The 19,131-nt window shown below is 37.8% G+C and overlaps 5 protein-coding genes across 7 annotated transcripts; 2 read left to right on the top strand and 3 right to left on the bottom strand.

The window, feature by feature from the left end:
• Positions 1 to 28: 28 nt before the first annotated feature.
• Positions 29 to 6,602, bottom strand: LOC114517482 (filamin-A-like). 2 transcript variants are annotated; one of them, XM_028537218.1, is made up of 3 exons: positions 6,458 to 6,602; positions 3,717 to 4,018; positions 29 to 1,959 (listed from the first exon to the last, which is right to left on the bottom strand). In XM_028537218.1, the coding sequence occupies exons 2-3, from the start codon at positions 4,000 to 4,002 to the stop codon at positions 374 to 376; spliced, it is 1,872 nt and encodes a 623-aa protein (XP_028393019.1). In that variant the 5' UTR covers positions 4,003 to 4,018; positions 6,458 to 6,602; the 3' UTR covers positions 29 to 373. The 2 variants fall into 2 exon arrangements, with proteins under 2 accessions (XP_028393019.1, XP_028393020.1); XM_028537219.1 differs by lacking the exon at positions 6,458 to 6,602 and adding an exon at positions 5,135 to 5,330.
• An 18-nt stretch (positions 6,603 to 6,620) lies between these two features.
• On the top strand, positions 6,621 to 7,812 carry LOC114517483. The gene is made up of 2 exons (XM_028537221.1): positions 6,621 to 7,004; positions 7,105 to 7,812. Exons 1-2 carry the CDS (start codon positions 6,732 to 6,734, stop codon positions 7,687 to 7,689), a joined length of 858 nt encoding a protein of 285 aa, XP_028393022.1. The 5' UTR covers positions 6,621 to 6,731; the 3' UTR covers positions 7,690 to 7,812.
• Positions 7,813 to 9,711: 1,899 nt separating this feature from the next.
• On the top strand, positions 9,712 to 17,101 carry LOC114517703 (peptide-N(4)-(N-acetyl-beta-glucosaminyl)asparagine amidase-like). Of its 2 annotated transcripts, none has more exons than XM_028537499.1 (9): positions 9,712 to 10,104; positions 10,358 to 10,549; positions 10,629 to 10,870; positions 10,995 to 11,105; positions 11,191 to 11,367; positions 11,449 to 11,501; positions 15,304 to 15,454; positions 15,953 to 16,139; positions 16,741 to 17,101. In XM_028537499.1, exons 1-9 carry the CDS (start codon positions 9,882 to 9,884, stop codon positions 16,920 to 16,922), a joined length of 1,518 nt encoding a protein of 505 aa, XP_028393300.1. In that variant the 5' UTR covers positions 9,712 to 9,881; the 3' UTR covers positions 16,923 to 17,101. The 2 variants fall into 2 exon arrangements, with proteins under 2 accessions (XP_028393300.1, XP_028393301.1); XM_028537500.1 differs by having other exon boundaries at positions 10,012 to 10,104; positions 10,383 to 10,549; positions 16,741 to 17,099.
• LOC114517704 (collagen alpha-1(XXVII) chain-like) lies at positions 11,630 to 13,647 on the bottom strand. The gene is made up of 2 exons (XM_028537501.1): positions 13,306 to 13,647; positions 11,630 to 12,704 (listed from the first exon to the last, which is right to left on the bottom strand). Exons 1-2 carry the CDS (start codon positions 13,404 to 13,406, stop codon positions 11,870 to 11,872), a joined length of 936 nt encoding a protein of 311 aa, XP_028393302.1. The 5' UTR covers positions 13,407 to 13,647; the 3' UTR covers positions 11,630 to 11,869.
• Positions 17,080 to 18,453, bottom strand: LOC114517706 (protein disulfide isomerase-like 2-1). Its single transcript, XM_028537502.1, has 5 exons — positions 18,281 to 18,453; positions 18,064 to 18,160; positions 17,832 to 17,975; positions 17,481 to 17,723; positions 17,080 to 17,288 (listed from the first exon to the last, which is right to left on the bottom strand). Exons 1-5 carry the CDS (start codon positions 18,385 to 18,387, stop codon positions 17,166 to 17,168), a joined length of 714 nt encoding a protein of 237 aa, XP_028393303.1. The 5' UTR covers positions 18,388 to 18,453; the 3' UTR covers positions 17,080 to 17,165.
• Between the last annotated feature and the right edge of the window lie 678 nt (positions 18,454 to 19,131).

Raw genomic sequence — 19,131 nt, 5'->3', positions numbered from 1 at the left:
TTTTTTTAAGAATATTTATTAAACCTGTGTTTGTACTGTGGTGCAAAGCTTCGGTGACTATTTTAATACTTTCGTAATAATAATAAATATCTTTTATCATTTGTACAGTAATAAATAAACGTTTAGAATATTTATTATCATTTTGCTAAAATGCTATTCGTGCGTGCGTGATTCACGTGTGCAGAATTTGGATGACATGTCGGATTCACGTGTGCAGAATTTGGATGACATGTCGGATTCACGTGTGCAGAATTTGGATGACATGTCGAAGTGAGGTTGCTGCCCAGAGTGAAACTAACCCATCCATCCAAGCTATTATGCTTACTCAGATATGAGTCACGTTGTAGCGACTGAAGACACGTCTAATCCTATCCTAAACCTTTCTTATTTTATACATCAATCGTTCCTCTAGTTCGTCTTTTCTATCCAACTCGCAGATATCTTCAAAACTGCCAAGACATTGTTCGTGAATGAACAACAAAGGCAATCTTCTCGTGTCCGCCAAACGAAAGATCAAATCTCGTTCGTCTTTTTGCAGTTCTAAATCGATGCTCACCCAGGTGTCATCCGATGAGCTTCTTGTCAGGCCGTATCGCTGAAGCAGTTTCTCGAGCGCTTCTGTTTCTCGCATTACGACTGGATCTAACGACGAACTAGAATAGTAGACTTTTATGTGGCTAAATTGAGTTGATCTTCTTTTATTTGAGTTATCGACAGTCTGAGCCACCTTTGTGATGCCTGAATCGTGCTCACTGACTTGCACCCGAAACGGGTTACCATTTATCAATTTCAGACCCCATCTAACATAGATGTTGTAGATCCCAGCTAACGTAGGCATGTACGCCACCGTATGCGTGGAATAGTTCTTCGAACACGTGCTCTTCACATGCGGCACTGGCAGTGAGACCGCAGGACAGTTTATGCAGACGCTCAACGGTCCTTTATCGCGGTTATCGGTGATGACAGTAAATACTGCTAGCTTCCCAACAGTGGCCTGTTTCAAACCTTCACCATCGTATCCGTAGAAACCTTTCTCCTTAAGCATTTCCCCTGATTCTTTTCTAGCCTCAAGCCCGTTGCTGAAACAATTCTCATTTAATATCTTACTCCAATTCTTGTTATTGTTTGAATCCATTCTGCCGTTCTCCTGTTTCAACTTTGGCAAAACCTCGACGCAGTACGGACTGTCGGCAATGTGCTCATCTTTGTAGTACATACACAATCGATAGCTGCCCGCAAGATTGGGTGTATACCTAACGCGGAATCGTCCTTTTCCCATCGAGAACACCCTAAGATCGGGTTTGTAGTCTTGCGTCAATTTCTCTGCGGGTTTAAACTCGACTGAAACTGTTATCTCGTTAGCATTGACGTCATGGAGGTCCAGTCTGTATTCAATTTCCTTACCAACTTTACCAAATTCAGGTTTCCGCTTCGTGGTAATCGTTATATTTTCTGAATTGACGTTTTTTTCTTCGAAGTCATTCTTCTCTATGCTTTTGATTTCAGGATGACCGTTACTCAAAGGTGGACTCTGATTAGGTGATTTCCTCTCGAGGTCGTATTCAAATATCAAGGCTATATACGTCATCACGCTGAGCTCATCCACTTCACTACATATCATATCATCCGGGGATATTATCATAGGTATGCCCCAGTTTTTCTCTGCCGTTTCCATGGCGACATTAACATTCTTTTGCGGCCAACTACCTTGAAGGTATACTCGCGCCGGAATCAGGCCTGGATCGAGCGCATTGACGAGTTCGCAAAGGACCGTCCCATCATTCCAGTCAGTCGTGAAGTTCTTGATTTTCCTTCCAAGCTTGCTGTTGAGCCACTTTAATAGAATGTCCTTGGCGTTCATTGGTGCGTTTTCAATTTCCCATAAAATTTTGCCAGGCGATATGTGAAAGAACTCTATCAGATCCCAAATAAACTGGACGACTGTAAAGCGATTCACGTCTGGAAAGACAAGATGGAATTTTAGTGAATCTCTGTAGCTGCATGTTAAGACCAGCTCGACTAGCCTAGAACTTACTGCTTCGCAATGTTTTATTCATTGTTCCACTTTCAACCTTTCTTAATGCCAGTACTGCTAGTCTGACTGAGTGCTGACTGTTGCTACTAATACTAGCCTGACTAGTCTAGTACTTACTGCTTTTCAATGTTTTATTCAGTGTTCAGTTCATCCTCAGCTTTAATGTTAGTTGATCATTGCAGTACTGCTTGTCTGACTGAGTGCTGACGGATACCAGCCTGACTAGACTAGAACTTACTGTTTCGATTTTTTACAGTGTTTCAATTTTAGACTCCAATATCAGTAAGTGCTCTCAATCTGACCCGAGTGCTGACTGTAGCAAACACAACCTCGTATCACACAGTTAAATTTCGGAAAGACCCTCAAAGATGCAAGAAATGGTTCATCTTCCGTGTTTGTACAAATTCCGACCTATATTTCCGACAAGCTACCATGTGAACCCTATAATCATTTCGCGTGTAATAGCATATGTACTTCAGTGACTCGTGTTAAATTATTCAATATTGCTTTTGTTGCTTCTATGTATGGAAATTTGCATTTAAAAATAGGCTGTGTGATCAGACGCTATCTGCGTGATTCCGTTTTCAATAATAATTGAATTTTGTCTAGGCTTAGAAAAACCGTGGTTTTTTCCTATTGTCTAAGCGGCGATGTTTCTCGAGCCTTATCGGGGTGGACATCTGCTAGAGTTCCACGCTTCAGAATGTGCTACAGTTTTTAGCATTCTACTGCAGCATATTTGCACAATTGTCAGGCAATATTTATTCTTTGTTATGTCGCCACGTGAACTCATTGCTCTCGCGTGTCTTACAAAGGCTTAACATTTGTCTCGGAACAAATGCTTCCATCCTATCATCAAATAACGATTGGAAACAACTTGAATCCTTTGTATCACTTTAGGCATATTATCACGAAATGGCGATTCACTTTTATCGCTTAAATTAACCTATTCTATGAGAGATGAAGGACAGACATCTCTACAATCAACCTCATTCATTGTACAATCGTTCTAGCTTCGTTCAAAGCTGAACTTTCACGTTAAAGTTAAATCGTTTCCCGAGAACCAATAACTATATACTGTATTGCACACCGAACTTGTGCTTCGCTAAGTCAACTGATAGAAATAATAGTAATATTATCAGATCGACGTCTTTTGAATCAAGAATCGAATATTTTTGCTTGAAATACTTCAGCTAACCACTGCGCCACAATTGGGAAAGCAGAGCATTTTTTTCTTCCGTAGGCAACCGCAATAGGACTCGAATTCATCGTTCGACATTAAGAGTCAGTCGATTTTTATGTTTATATTTTGAAGTGTGTATGGACTTGTTTGAATATATCGTGCAGATAATGATCGTATTTCATGACGGGAATGGATTATTCCGCTCTAGTAAAGTATATGAAGAAAATATGTTGAATAAAAAATATCTATAATCTTATAATATTCACTTTTAAATATACAAACTTTGCATGTTCCAAATTTGTTTTTGTTTTTCATCAACCACGAATGCTTTCATATATTTAGCATAAAGATTGTGTGAAGAATATATATTCATTATATGCATTGCAACGAAATGGAACCGTTTCTATATTTTGAAACAGCAAGCAATAAAAAACTACAGATGGTTAACTGAAGATTAAAAGTCATGAAACAAGATTAAGCGTGTCTATTCATAATTACCTTGCCCTTGCTCCGACCGAAAGTAATTCTTCTTAAATTCTTCAGCCTTGCTCAAGACGGCCTTTCGCTCGCCTGTTCTTCGTTCCTGTGAAGATCCCTTAAATTTCTTCTCCGATTTATTGAGAACGATTTCCAGCAACGAATCGAACAGCTCGCGTTCGTTCGGATTAAATATGTCAACGATCTGTTTGTCCAGTGAGCGCAACAGGCAATTCGCCCAATTCGTGAATGCCCGACGTCGCATCATTGTTTTATAAACGCTGATCCGTTGTTGTCTCATTACCATGCGCCTTGATCTGCACCTATCACAGAACAATGCGGTCAAGAGTCGCTGATATTGATGTGATCTCGCAAACGTCAATGTTCTCTCGACAAAATGATAAATTATTTGAATTGAAATACTGGAGGACTTGCAGAGAAGTATGTATATACTATGGTATTAATCGCTTCAAACATTGAAAGGATTATCGCGACTTTATGATTTCGTAGAATTAATGTATACATTCACAATGTTCATTTGTCCTGCTACAATCAGTGGCTACAATACGTCAGCATTGTGATCGTGCATTTGAATTTTGGATCATGGGGTTAGAATCCTATATATAATGCGATATGCATGCTCGAAGCATTTTAAACAAAAATAACGCATTTCGAACATTGTAAACAAGTCGGGATTACGAAAACATTTATAATATTATCATTTAATGAATAGAAAGGTTACACGGAACATGCACACACCAGGCTATATTCAGTATTCTGCCTAACCACACACTGTGGCCTAACGCAGGACCCACTCTGTACAACGGCAGACGCTTATCACTTCGTACCACCAGACGATTTTATCCCTATGGGTGGGGGTCCTGTCAGGTAATGCATGGCTCATCTGCTAATCTTATGCTTCCTCTGGACCACAGCAGTGTGTAACACAGGCTCAATATTAGTTCAGGTAATTTCCAGGACAATTAGTATATCTTACTGGACAGCACTGGGTGACAACGAGACACAACAGACTACGTACAGCATGTTACTGTAATTTTGCGAGAAACATCGAAAATTTCCAAAAACCCTAGCTTATTAAAAGCTCACCAGATCGTGAAACTGTCTTATTTGTTAAAGAACATCTAGTTCATGCATTAACTTTCCTTTTTACGGTGGCCATAATAGCTCACATTCATGCACTCACGTATTACACGTAGAATTATTGACAGTTGCATTTAGAAACTTTTTTAGCAGACAGATAAATATAAAATTGATAAATATAAACTTTTTTGATAAATATAAAATGTTTTTAGTTTGTTCAAACCGTAAGATTAAAAGACAAAATGTTTCCCAATATCCACGTTTAAGGCTTCAAGCTTTCTGTTTTGAATTTCTCCGAGATTAGAGGATAGCAATCAAGTATGTAAAAGTACACTTACTATTTTTAGTTAAGTGGAAACAGGTTATAAAATTTTCCCTGAAAATACTGATCTGCCCGAGCAAGTGAGTCTTTGTTTTTTCTCGTTAACAGTTAACACCCATTATAAACTTGAACTAGGTTCTCGTTGTAATGATGTGCCTCGCTGGCAATGTTTTGAACGACCCAAACATAACATCTGCCGTTTCTATGTAACAGCTATCAAGTTATGCGCATTTTAATTTTACACTGCAGGTAACAGGTGAAACGTGTCTACGTGCAAGATAATGATTCTTCAAATATAAACTGCCGTAGTTTGTGTCTAAACATTTGAATAAACGTTGAAAGCTATAGGCAAATTCTCTTTGGCCAGACCGGAGGACTGTGATTGGTAAATAATCTTAACTCTCGTCGCCTGCTAATGGCTTTAGGGGAGCCTTTTAAATGGCTTTAGGGGAGCCCTGGCTTGAATTTGGATTGTGCGGTATGGGTTTCACAGGAAGTCAAGATTATTAACCTTTTAGATATTATTCCTTATCCATTGAGGCGGATTGAGGTGCCAGAAAATCTTAATTGATTTACCCCCAAATTTGTGCTTTCCCAGGGGGGGGTAAAATCGTCTGAACTTAAAAAGGAACATACTATAGTATAGGGTCCTTTAAATATAGATTGACTACCATTGCCGTTACCACTGAAGGACCATGAACCAATCAAATGCCGATAACTCTATTAGATTAACCAATCACGAGCACAATAGATCAGCGAGGGTTAACCGTGCGGTTTACCGGGTATAGAGCACTAACCCCTGCATACCTATTGACATAGCCAATCTTGCCCACACGAAGGAACGGTCGAAGGAGACAAACTTTTCCTTGCTTGACATTGCGGTTAGAACAGATGGCAAATTTGATCATAAAGTACCGCGTTTTTCCTTCCCACGTGCAGTAAATCGTGTCTAATTTAGAGCTCGGACGTGCAATCAGCCTAATTTTTTGCGCGTGCGCAGTGCACGATTTCAATATCAGAGTCTTTGAAGATGGAAACGCTGTATCAAACACAATAGGGCATCTAAAATTCGAAGTAAATTGCGCCTGGTTCATTATAATTTGGTTCATTATATCTGACTCGATAGAATTCAATAGGCTACCAACGTGGATATTTACTTGGATATTTGTGTAATCCTCTTTGTGCAGAGTTTTAACCGCTGGCGCTGTGTGTGTTTTTTACATTAATACATATTATTTTCTCATCTATACAGATTGTACCGATGTCCGTGCAGTTTAAAATCGTTGCAACACGATGCAATCGTTCTACATAATCGAACTGCCAATCGATTTCAACTTACCTTTGTCAAATTTCGGTGCATAGTACGAAGATCCCTGTGTAAATTCCGATGATGTATAGACCACAAAATATTCATCTCAATTTTGGACATTCTTCAATAGATGAAAGTTGATGATTAGATTAAATCTCTGCGCGGTATAGTAACGCGCCCAGAGCACAGAGGAGGTTGGACAGCAGGCCGCAAAGCATGATGGGTATTGAGCGCTCAATTATGCGAACGCTTCATTTGACGTTTTGACTGTCGTGATGTGAAGAGCTCTGCGAGTATAGGAAAAATGGATGCTTTCGAAAGACAGGATTTTCAAGCTGCGATAGTGCAAAATACTATGATGTATATGTATTGTTGCGATCCGCATTACGACTTATCTTTTACTGTACCGAGTTTACCGTTTTTTAAGCTGCATGGGCTTTGCTGCCATTTCGCCTTTCATAATACTCCGTCTGAAAGAAGACTTTGTATTATACCAAACACCGAAGCACTGCTTTCGAAGTTGAATGGCCTTAAATCTCCTTGTGTCATCAACGTTAAAGCAAGTACTATATTTGAGGTTAGTATAAAGTACTTGTCAACACCTCATTTTTTAATATTTTTTATTAACTTTTAAGGCTTGATTTGTGTATTAAAATTTAACTGAAACTTTTTTTTAGTTTGGTACTATCCCTGATGAATTTATTCATTGTAAAGCGGAGAGAATGCTTTTAATTTGGGATTTTGATGTGGATCGTGTATTGACAGAAAATACGAGCGCTGTGGATGCGGTTACTCCTGATTTTGATGACATCGAAATTAATAATGAGGACAGTGAAGAAGATGAAAGTGAAGAAGTTGAAAGTGATGAGGAAGAAATCACTCATGCTCTACCATTCAAGTGCATTGGAGCTGCTCATGAACAAAGTTACCAACATCATCTGGAACAGGCATATCTTGCCCTTGAATATAATGAATCAGTAAATGTTAGACTAAGACCAGAGCCGGAGAATCCTCGGGACCAAAATGCAATTGCTATTGATCTTCATTATGGAACTCAATGGGAAAATGTTGGATATATAGCTTCTGAACATTGCAAGTATTTACATCCACTGATTGCAGCAGGAGATATACTAGACGTCTATGTTGAACACATCAAGTTTCGGGTTAACTTTTTAAAAATAGGATTTTATCCAAAAATCTGGATAAAGAGGCGTGGTAAATGGGAAGGTCAGATTGTAAGGGCTAGTATGAGTGTACGTTGACATATAATTTCATAAGAACCAGGGTTTGCAAGTTGTGAATTTCTGCAATTATTTCCATTGGCTAACCTATGTAGATTTTTCCAGCATTTTTGCCATCAACTTGTTTTTAGTCTGGTTTCCATATGACAATCAAAGTTGTTGCATAATAACTAATAATGATAGATATTTTTCTTAATGGTTAACACAACACCCTGACAATGTTGTATGGAAACCAGGCTTTCTATTTTATATCCTCAAAACCTATTGTCTATAACCAAAGCACTTCACTGTCATGTGATATTTCATACAAACCCTTGCAGTATTAAGAAAATTAGAAAAATATTCATACAATACATGGTATAAATATGTAAATCTGTATTTATTGATGAACAAATAAATAAACTCATCAAATTTTATTATGGTTATAAAATATTGTAAGTAAAATTGCCTTGACAAAACAGCCAAGATTTTGCATTTATACATATATTTACATGATGTTCAAAAAAGTAAAAACCTGCATACACACACCATTGTTTTTTGTTTCTATGCTATTGTTTCTATGCTAATAGCATTTACAATTCATGCAAACTTGAAGATCAATTGTACTAGATAAGGTGTTCATGCCTTTAGCTTTTCAATCAACCTAATATACATAAATATTGCCAGTTCTAACACACAATGGCTTAGTAATGCAGATCTTAACTCACACTAACTGTAAACATCAACAAGCATCTAAAGAACAGAACCAATATAAATGTCAGTTTATTTTACTGAAGAAGTGAAAACATATAATCACACAATATGTTTCATATTTATCAATTTTGTGAAGGTGGTGGTGGTGGTAAGCCTTCTGGTTGTTTGAAATGTGCTGATCTAACACTCAATTGACCACGTTGTGGGATTACAGCTAGGCGTTAGCGAATGAGCATAGGAGTCGTCACTGCCAAAAATGGAAATCTATATAAAATACAAAAAAATACTATTTTCCCGTCTAAATGTTAATAACTAAGGAAGTTAAACCATGAATACAAATAAAATTTACATTAATATTACAAATTATGTAGTTAAACAATATTTGAAAGGGAAATATCCCATTGACCCGAAATGCGCTATTTTGAACATCTCAAAACAAGAGTGGTAAATTCAAAGCCCGATATCTCGGAAATGGTGTGGGGTCGCAAGGGGTCGATCCAGCCGATTTTTTTTTTACATACTTAACTTCATTCTTACAAAGAATCTCAAAAATCGAACCACAGGAATTCGAGATTTTCAACTTTGAAAATTGTAAACAGACAAGCACATGACTCATCACTTCGGAACGACCCGACCAACTTCAGTTATAAAAATCGACTTAAAAAGTAACGCTTACCTCGATAATCTCGACAGATATCGCCAGTCCAATGAATCTTTTTTCAAAAAATATGCGTTTTAATCAGTAAACTTTAAAAAATATACTCAATATTTTTATGTTTCTCCGTCTTATGTAAATTTTCTCGCTCAAAATCTTCGCAAGCACGCTTGGAAAATAGCGCAATCTCATTGGTCGAGAAATTCACGTGACAGCTGTCCAACCTCCTCTGTAACGCGCCCATGCTATTATAAAGGTTGGCTGGTTGAGGTACTGAATGTTTAAATATGATATTGTATACTACACTACATGTGGCGGTATAGTTTCGATATTTGGTTTCAGGTTACAGAAATGCAATAAGCAAGTAGGAAAATCATGTGTCCTGTCCAAAGGTCATATACTCGACCTTTATTTACATTTTCCCCCGGGAAAACTGGGATTTTTGCATTGGGTCAAAAATACAATTCATTTTTGCTCCTAGGATTTATTTCAGATTTCATCCATTTGACACGTATTACATTCTTCATTTCTTCTTCAGTTTTATTACATACCACGTTATATCCATTCATGTTTTATCACATTCCCACTTGACACATCACGTCCTTTCTTGTCACCTTCCGTCCATTCATATCACTTGCAGCATCCGGGGCATTTCATATCAACCAATCAGAGCATTTGTTGACGTCTCATATATGTTACAATTACTGAATGACAAATGAAGAAAATAATTTAAAAATAATATGAATTTTCCTGAATTATTGAATTAAGCATTATTTGAGCTTTTTAAAGCTGCAATATTTTACATGGAATACTAGAACAAGTTTGGATAGTGAGGAAACATTCCTATTGCATTGAAATAGTCAAAATGGAGAGAAAAGAAGCTCAATTTTACGGCAAACTCTTGTCGTCTTATAACCATGTCTTGATGTATGAAGACACAAAGCTGCAAGATTTGTATCTTTCCCATATTCCTGTTGTGGAATTACAGGGAAGAGCGGAGGAAATTAAAAAGGAGAAATTTGAAAATGAAGGCAAAACGATGTCGTTAGAAGATTGCCTTTTATTGGCCCTTTTAAAATGGTTTAAATGTAAGTTTGACGTGTATTTCATCTATAATTTATTAATACATGCCACCGTCATTTTTTCTAATAAAATGTCACATTTGAGATAAAAAGAATATTTCTCATAAAATCCACATAAAAAGACATCCATTCTTCAAAATTTTTGATAATATTGGTATACAGTACGGTATTTTTATTGCACTGCAGTAATGTTTTTCCTGACTCCAAACCTGACTCTGGGTATTGTATGGTAACAAAGTGCTTATTTTTTCATATTAAGCTGACTTTTTTCATGGCTTCACAAGGTCATTGAAATGTGATGATTGTCAGATGCAAGGCACTGCAATAGGAGGGGGTGTTGCTACAGCCGAAGAACAGAGATGGGGAGCGGGTCGTGTTGAACTCTATCAATGTCCAAAATGCAAAAAAATCATGAGATTTCCACGATATAACCATCCACAGAAATTGCTGGGTATTGTAATTTTCTTATGTGTCATAAATATTCCTGTTGTTCAATTTTGGCTCTGACACAAGCTGTGTTTTATATATAGAGACAAGAATTGGTCGATGTGGTGAATGGGCAAATGCCTTTACAATGTGTTGTATTGCATTGGGCTTTAAAACTCGGTATGTTTTGGATTGGACTGATCACGTATGGACTGAGGTGTTCTCTGATGCACAGCAAAAATGGTTGCACTGTGATCCATGTGAAGGCATTTGCGATCGCCCGCTGCTTTACGAAGCTGGCTGGAACAAGAAGCTGACTTATATCATTGCTTTTGCAAAAAACCAGGTAAAAAACAAACCACACAGTATCAAGCTTTGACTGCCAGACAGTTCTCTTTCAAAAAGGGAAGATTATCTGGTTAGTAACCACAGAAGTGCCTTATTCACTGCATTGTGTACTGATATTACAGATAATGGATGTGACGTGGCGATATTCAAATAAACACGAGGAAGTCAGAAAACGTCGAAATGAATGCCGAGAGACCTGGCTTGTATTAACAATCAGCACGTTTAACAAAAATGTATGAAATTAGAGCATCGTGGATGTATCAGGAAGTCATGAAAATAATGTGACCTAATTCTTAAAGTTGTTTCATTTAACTTCAGTTCTTAGACCCGTTACCCAAAGAACAGAAACAAAAGGCTGAGATACAAAACATGAAGGAACTAGTGAGTTTTCTAAGTGTTAAAAAAGAGATTTCAGATGAGGAGAGACAGGGGCGCACCTCCGGGAGTGTTGAATGGCGCAGGGCAAGGGGAGAACTAGGGGAATCCTCTAAGGAGGTTAGTGGTGAATAGTTTGATGGGAGCATTTGAAAATGGTGGTAACATTTGATAATGATTACAATTGATTACATTTTGCAGGCCATAACTGGTTTTGTTTTCAAACCAAATGAAAAAGACGTTCAGGCTGGAAGGTAAGCAGTATATGCACTTTTCCAAGATCTTGGTTATGTAACAAAGATTGTATTCCCCATGATGACGCTAGCAGGCATTAGGACTGGGCTAGGAAGACTGAACATTTGTTTAAAACTGAATGCAGATATAATATGACATTGCAAATTATATTTAGTTCAATTTAAGAACACCTTCCAGTATTATGCATGGAGAAGTGACTTAATACATTGTTTGGTTACTTCTATATATTAGGTGATAATACATGCTTACCTAAGTTATTTCACCTACACTTTCATATATTCTTCACATTAGCTTATTATATATTTTCATTTTGTATAATTTCCTTTTAATAATTTGTTCTCCATTTCATCAATAACGATTAATATATTTACTTTCCACCTCTTGGTGCTTCAACGCCAGTCAGATCAATTTCTCTCTTTCCACCTCTTGGTGCTTCAATGCCAGCCAGATAAATTATGGTCCTCCTCTTGCCACCTCTTGGTGCTTCAATACCAGTCAGATCAATGTTTCTTTTGCCACCTCTTGGTGCTTCAACACCAGCCAGAGTAACGTCTCTTTTTCCACCTCTTGGTGCTTCAATACCAGCCAGATTAACGTCTCTCTTTCCACCTCTTGGTGCTTCAGCACCCACCAGATTGATGTCTCTTTTTCCACCTCTTGGTGCTTCAACACCAGCCAGATCAATTCCTCTCTTTCCACCTCTTGGTGCTTCAATACCAGCCAGTTCAATTCCTCTCTTTCCACCTCTTGGTGCTTCAATACCAGCCAGATCAATTCCTCTCTTTCCACCTCTTGGTGCTTCAATACCAGCCAGGTCAATGTCTCTCTTTCCACCTCTTGGTGCTTCAATACCAGCCAGATCAATTCCTCTCTTTCCACCTCTTGGTGCTTCAACACCAGCCAGATCAATTCCTCTCTTTCCACCTCTTGGTGCTTCAACACCAGCCAGATCAATTTCTCTCTTTCCACCTCTTGGTGCTTCAATACCAGCCAGATCAATTCCTCTCTTTCCACCTCTTGGTGCTTCAAAACCAGTTAGATCAATTCCTCTCTTTCCACCTCTTGGTGCTTCAACACCAGCCAGATCAATTCCTCTCTTTCCACCTCTTGGTGCTTCAATACCAGCCAGATCAATTCCTCTCTTTCCACCTCTTGGTGCTTCAACACCAACCAGATCAATATATTTTTTCTGATTTACATTTCTAAATAAAGTAAATAAGTTATTCGTCATCATTTCAACGACCTCTTTATGCAATTCTCTGAAGTTGACTCAGAAATTCCGAGGTGTGTTGGAGTTTTATTTTGGAAGATTACTTCGATAATATGAACAGAGAAAATTGTACTCGTGACGTAAAACATCGTCTGGTTTAGGTTAGTGTGGTGAATATTATATATGGACATTATTAAACTATGACACAGTATAAAAAAGCAAACGCTCGATAATGTTTCCTGACATATTTCGCTTGTCAAAATGCTCATGTAAACAAGCTGTACGGACGGCCTTTTAAAATGACTTTTTCTCAATTTTGACTACTTGTTGTACTTCTCGAATGATACTCTTTTAAGTTCACTACAAAAAACTCTTGATAAAACTGAAAACACCGTGCCTTGAAAGAAAACGTCCCCAAATTCTTAGTTTACAGTCATCGCTTTTCGAAAATGTACGTCCACTCAAGGAAGTTGCTATGTTCTCGGCGGGTATTTTCGTCCATCTCACCGCGAAGATTTAGTCAAAAGTCAAAACTTTACACTGTTTCAAAATCTAATCCGTTAAATCTAACTCAAAGTACATTCCATAACTACCTGTCGTTTTCCCTCCACGTCAACACCGCCTCTCCTCTGGTCACAAACCAAAACTGACAGGAAAGTAAAAGAACAGTCTGAATTCCTTGAAGCATCTTCATGTCGAAACGTAAGCCTGGTGGTTCCCCTTGCGTTTCTCGAGTTTTAGCTCTTCGGATACCGCAGTCGTCTGTCTGATCTCCACGCTAATCCCTCCTTTTATACGGCTTATTTTTCAATTATTATTAAATAATTTATTGTTGCCGTTATCTTCTACAATGTTTGCAAATGTTATTAATTTCGCCTTACAATATCTTGTGAAGACCAGATGCGGGCAATCCGGTCAAACACGCCCTACGACAGTCCTAACTTCGCGGGACTGAAGTAAGGATATCGAGCTTCAAAATGCATATAACATCAGCTCGACACGAATGAGTTTTTGTTGTCCCGATTTTGAGGTATATCTTGTGCATATATTCATGCACTCTCGCCGAGCCTTAATATTTTATGGATTTTATTTAGTATATGTATAGTTTCGGTTTCGCGAAAAGAAAATTGCAATTTTCTTCGGTCAGGGTGTGGTCATTGCTGGGTTTTCTGGACAATGGAGTATAAGAAGATTGAAAAGTATAAATCTGTGATAATGCATGTTTTGAGGTCTAGCATTTGTTTCGTTTTAGTAAATATATGCTCGTGTACAAAAAGTCAGGCCAAGTGCCGAGGCATTGATAGACTAATGGCATCGACTTCTTCCCATTGAGGTGAGCTGCACGTTGTCTATTTTCAAGCTGTTCAATTGTGGACAACGTGTTTTTCAAACCCGTCATTCAAACCCATCGGAGTTTTAAAATATATTATTAACAATTGTTAACAAATGTTGTTAACGCGATGGTGCTATACGGCAAATTCTGGAGTGATCAACTTCACTCGTGTTTTTAGACAAAGTTCGGTCCCAACAACGGCTATGTCTACACTTCTGTCGCCCAGGAAATTAGGATTTCTTCCCTTTGCCCTGGCCCCTGATTTCTGTGCTAGCTAGTACACGTTGTAAACTCCTTGTCTCTCTTTGGAAAAGGCCAGCACGCGTGTGTTACACGCACTTTTGTGAAGCTATGAACTTAACGTTGACGTGAATATACTAAGAAACAAGCTATGCAGGGGAGCCTGCACTGTGAGTAATTAATACATTTCTCCACGTATATTTTGAACGCGCTCGGCCGCAATCTGGCCTCCCGAGGATCTCGATAATTTCTTTTTAGTTATATCTCGAAATTAAACCAACCAAATTTCGTTTTTTTTTAATTGGATTCTCTACTCGAATCGCTAATGTAATCAATGTTGCTTCGTCCTCCTACTCCTTGGGTAATCTTCCCAGCTTGACGGCAGATTCAATTATTCTAATCTTCGATTTTAACAACTGCCCTCTGTAGTGATATTGACCTCGTTTAGATCAGGCATTGCCCAAAAATCTTACTCTATAGGGAGGCTAGTACTTGTTATTCAACCACTGGCGTATCCAGCCTGACGATTTAGTCATGCTATGCAAATTTTATGTTATTATCATTATTCATTGCTTTCACAGTCAATAGAACACCAAAATAATAGCATAGCATGACTAAATTGTCGGGCTGGCTACGCCACTGGGTTCAACCAGTACTGTGGCGTGCACAAACTTTTGGAACCTCGAAAAAGATTTACAATTGTAAAAAAAAAAACACGAAAGTAGTTCTACATAGGGCCAAACAGCGACCTCTAAGATGATCATAGATACGCATAGGTTGTTACCAATTTGTTTTTGACAGTTTGTTTTTATCGTATAATGCATTCGTTTCACTGGTGACAACATGTCAAAATGATTTCGTTCACATCTTGCTAAAACTTTGTTGACCTCAACAAACGCGATATAAAAGTTCTTCCCACTCATTTTTAGTCTATTTTTAGGTCATTCGCTGTTCTAAACAAGATCGATATCTCGAGAGTTCACGTCTTCATTTCGTGCACTTATTTTTGACGTTTCAGCATGCGAGTGCGTTATTCCACTGCGACAGATATGTATTACCGTGGACTGGAGGATGACGTCATCCCAGGAAACGATGACGTCAAGGGCTGGCAAAATGGTGTCAACTCCATGACGTCCGTATTTCGAAAAGAAGAACATGATTGGAAGATGGTAATGGTCATGAAATTATGCTATCCAAATATCCAATTTTGTCAGATCCAATTCACTTCTGACGTATTGAATATAGTCTGTTATTGATAAGGCAGAACTGCACTAGTTTTAGTTGATTTGCTTCCCATATATATTGCAAATAAACGGACTATAAAACGTCCATCAGAAATGAATAAGATTATAAGAATAGTGTGAACAGACCTTTGAAGATAGGTCCTTATACTCAATACAACTGAGACCATTTAACGCAGCTGTTTCTTCAACCGCGTACCACTCAATCTCTTCTGACCATTTTCCGCCTGCTGAGTGAGTGTTGACGATTCTGATGGGTGGGGAGTCATAACAAACGCGTCAAATTTTAAACGCGAGTAGGCGAGAAACGCATTAATACAATAAATCTTGAGACTAATTTCAAACAACACACCCCTTCTACAAACGCGTCCTCCTCGTGGGGGCGTCCACCACACCCACTCACCCACAGACTCCATTCTATTGCAGAGCTATCTTGCTCGGAAGGAAGGCACCGAATCAGGCAAGATAACGTGGATTTTCGACGTGAGCGAGTGCGGGTGTGAAATAGATGAAGTGTCCGTGAGGGCGTTATTTACAACTTTTGAAGATGGCGAGGCCAAGATGGAGTTGAAAGAAGATAAAGATGGGGGAATTATCAAGATCTTAGATGGAAGTAAGTCATGTAAATTGTTCAATTAGTTCTTTCTCGACAAGAGATCCAGTTCTTACAATCCTATGTATGTTATTGCATTGCTTGTGCAATGTAATAACAACTAGAGGAACTGTAATAGTATCAACTCCGTTTATATCACTGGGAATCTTTATTACTTCTGGTCTCTTTTAACAGGATATTTAAGTCAAAACTACCTTATACACTAGTCCAAAATTTCTTCCTGGAGTCGCGTTTTTCGAAAGCAGTTTAACTTCATCTTGGGTCAACGCAAATCATCTTGATTCAAATCAAACTTCAAAATTTACTGTTGTGAAGATAGAATTCCTTGTAATCACCTTAATGTAGTTTTACTAAAAACTATCAATACTGGATTCATTATTCAATTCATTATTTTTCCAGGCTAATAGTCCAGTATAGAGAACACTCTTTTCTCTAGCCAATCTTCCTGTATGTTGAGGAAGATTCTGCCACAGATAGAATGGAATTAACTATTAAGACCTGGACGTTGTTTGCTGTAGTGAATTAATCTCATGCAAGCCTGTTTCTGTGGCAGTGGCAGAAAAATATCATGTTTCTTACGAAGCTTTATCCATTTGTGTAGTCTCTGACACCACATTCAAACCAAGTGGTCACCCAGTGATAATAAAGCTTACGGCATCTTTAGGATGCAAGAAAAATGACAAGGATAATTGCTGGCAACATTCACAGATCTTCCGGCAACCTCTAGACAACCAAAATTACTACCCACTGGATATCACAGTGAAATTGAAGCCAAAGAAATAAAGAAAATTGACTAACAGGTACGTTCAAGTGATCCAATACATATGCAGTATTCGGGACAGAATGGTTGGATTAACTAAAAAATCTTTAGGCCTGAATAAAAATTTAAACCTAAAAACATTATAGTTAGCACCAAATATGTAATATTTGGCATTTTTTAATAATTCAAGTGGCTATCAATAATATATAAGTAATTATGAATTTAATAAATCAATATAATGTTTTGTATAATATTAAACTGTAAATTTATGTTCTATGCATGGTTTTACGTAGAACCTCTCGTTTATTGCGCTCGTCTAATATTGTATCTCGAATCATCTTTAAGTCCTCCAATGATTTGCCTGCTTCAAGTACAACTTGATCATCATTCTAAATAACAATATATTACTTTTTAAACTTATCTAATGAACAAGGGGATTATCACCTTTCACTTTATCAACAACCATCTAATCGGTGTACTTTGTCTGGCAGCAATGCCCAGGACTGTGTTCAAATGGTCTCTTCTCTCAAGCACTTGAACCAAATAAGATCTTTCTATTAAAATGAGTGAATCATACTTACATCCACAAATCCCATTGCAAAAAGGCATTCCACAGCACCTTTGACGGGTAAAAGTTTATTTTGAAAGGTATTTGTGCTCAGTTTTAAAGTCCTGTACTTTGGTTCATTTGGTTCTTGTACAATATTATTTGCAATTCTCAGCAACAACTGAGAAGCACTGTCAAACATGTCTGGCGAGTTTTCCAGAAGTTCTCTGAAGCAGTCCAATTGACGACCAGCAGCCACCTTTACTGAATCTACAGGCTGATAAATAATAACATAATATGATAACCCACAGAGAACACAGGCCTTTTAATAAGGCTAAATTTAGGGCTAAACTTATTTCATTGCAGCAATATCTATTGTGCTTACGGATTGACTGCTTTGAATAGCCCATTGTTGTATTTTCTCCCGTAATGTTTCCGGATCTGCACCTTTCATTTCATCAACCTTTTGGCCATGAAGAAAAAAAAGGAATGTCGGCATTGCTCTGATACCAAAGCTCGCTGCTGCCTCCTGTAAATTGTAGATCAAATTAAATGAAAATATTTTATTGAAAACACTGCTTTGATATGGAAGGTCTGAGAATACAAGTTCTACTAACTCTGCATTGATCAACATCCACTTTAAGAAAAACTGCGTCTGTGAATTGATTGCTTAACTGTTCAAATACTGGTGCAATTCGTTGGCATGGCCCACACCTTTGAAAATATATATACTACCATTACAAATACACAGCAGAATTTATATTGATCCAATCTTAACCACAGAAAAATATATTTTGCATGAATTGTCAAGTGTCAATGAAAGTTATAACTTGCCACGAAGCAGTGAAATCAACAACGACCAATTTGTTGTTATTTTTTTCAAACTCCCTCCTAAAGTGTGTATCGTTATTAATGATGAGGACATTTCCGTGAGAAGCCATAGTTAGTTCTTACAAGAAGTTTACTAATGTATGTTAAGATCGAATTTTTTGTTTGTAAACAAAAATTTAAAGGTATACGTAGTCGGAGCTAGTCGTGCCGTGTCGTCGATTTTAGCCGTTTTCCGAACATAATCCGGCGTATCATGTATGTCCAGTGTATGTCCCTCATATATGTGGCTCAGTGGTTGTATATTTATTTTACAGCGTTGCCAGATCGTGAACAAAGTTCACAGATTTGTGAACTTTTTGCTCTCTTCATGAACTTTTTATGAACTTCGAAGATTTGCGAACTTTTTATGAACTTTTTAAAACAGGGACCGTGGAGCAGGGTGGCTCGCTGGGCTTTAGCCCCACCAATAATTTTTCCGTAATTAGTCTTTAATTTCGAATATTTTTTAGTTCGCTCAAATTTACAAGCAATACAAGCGCCAAAATGCTGGGAACTTTACATAGGGCAAGCATTTGACCATTAAAACAGCGTGGTTATCCATTTCAAAATATTTGACATCATAACCAAAGCATGGTTATATTGTTTAATGTTTGTATATGAGCGCCAAACATGCTGGAAACTTTACATTAGACAAGCATTTGACCATTAAAACAGCGTGGTTATCCATATCAAAAAATTTGACATCATAACCAAAGCATGGTTATATTGTTTAATGTTTGTATATGAGCGCCAAACATGCTGGAAACTTTACATACTATCTATTATTTTCCATTAATCCTTAAATTGAGAGGCAT

This window comes from Dendronephthya gigantea, unplaced genomic scaffold, assembly GCF_004324835.1.
Source record: "Dendronephthya gigantea isolate DGI-Jeju-01 unplaced genomic scaffold, DenGig_1.0 000009F, whole genome shotgun sequence".
Classification (NCBI taxonomy): Eukaryota; Metazoa; Cnidaria; class Anthozoa; order Malacalcyonacea; family Nephtheidae; genus Dendronephthya; species Dendronephthya gigantea.
This window is presented reverse-complemented; position numbering and strand designations above follow the sequence as displayed.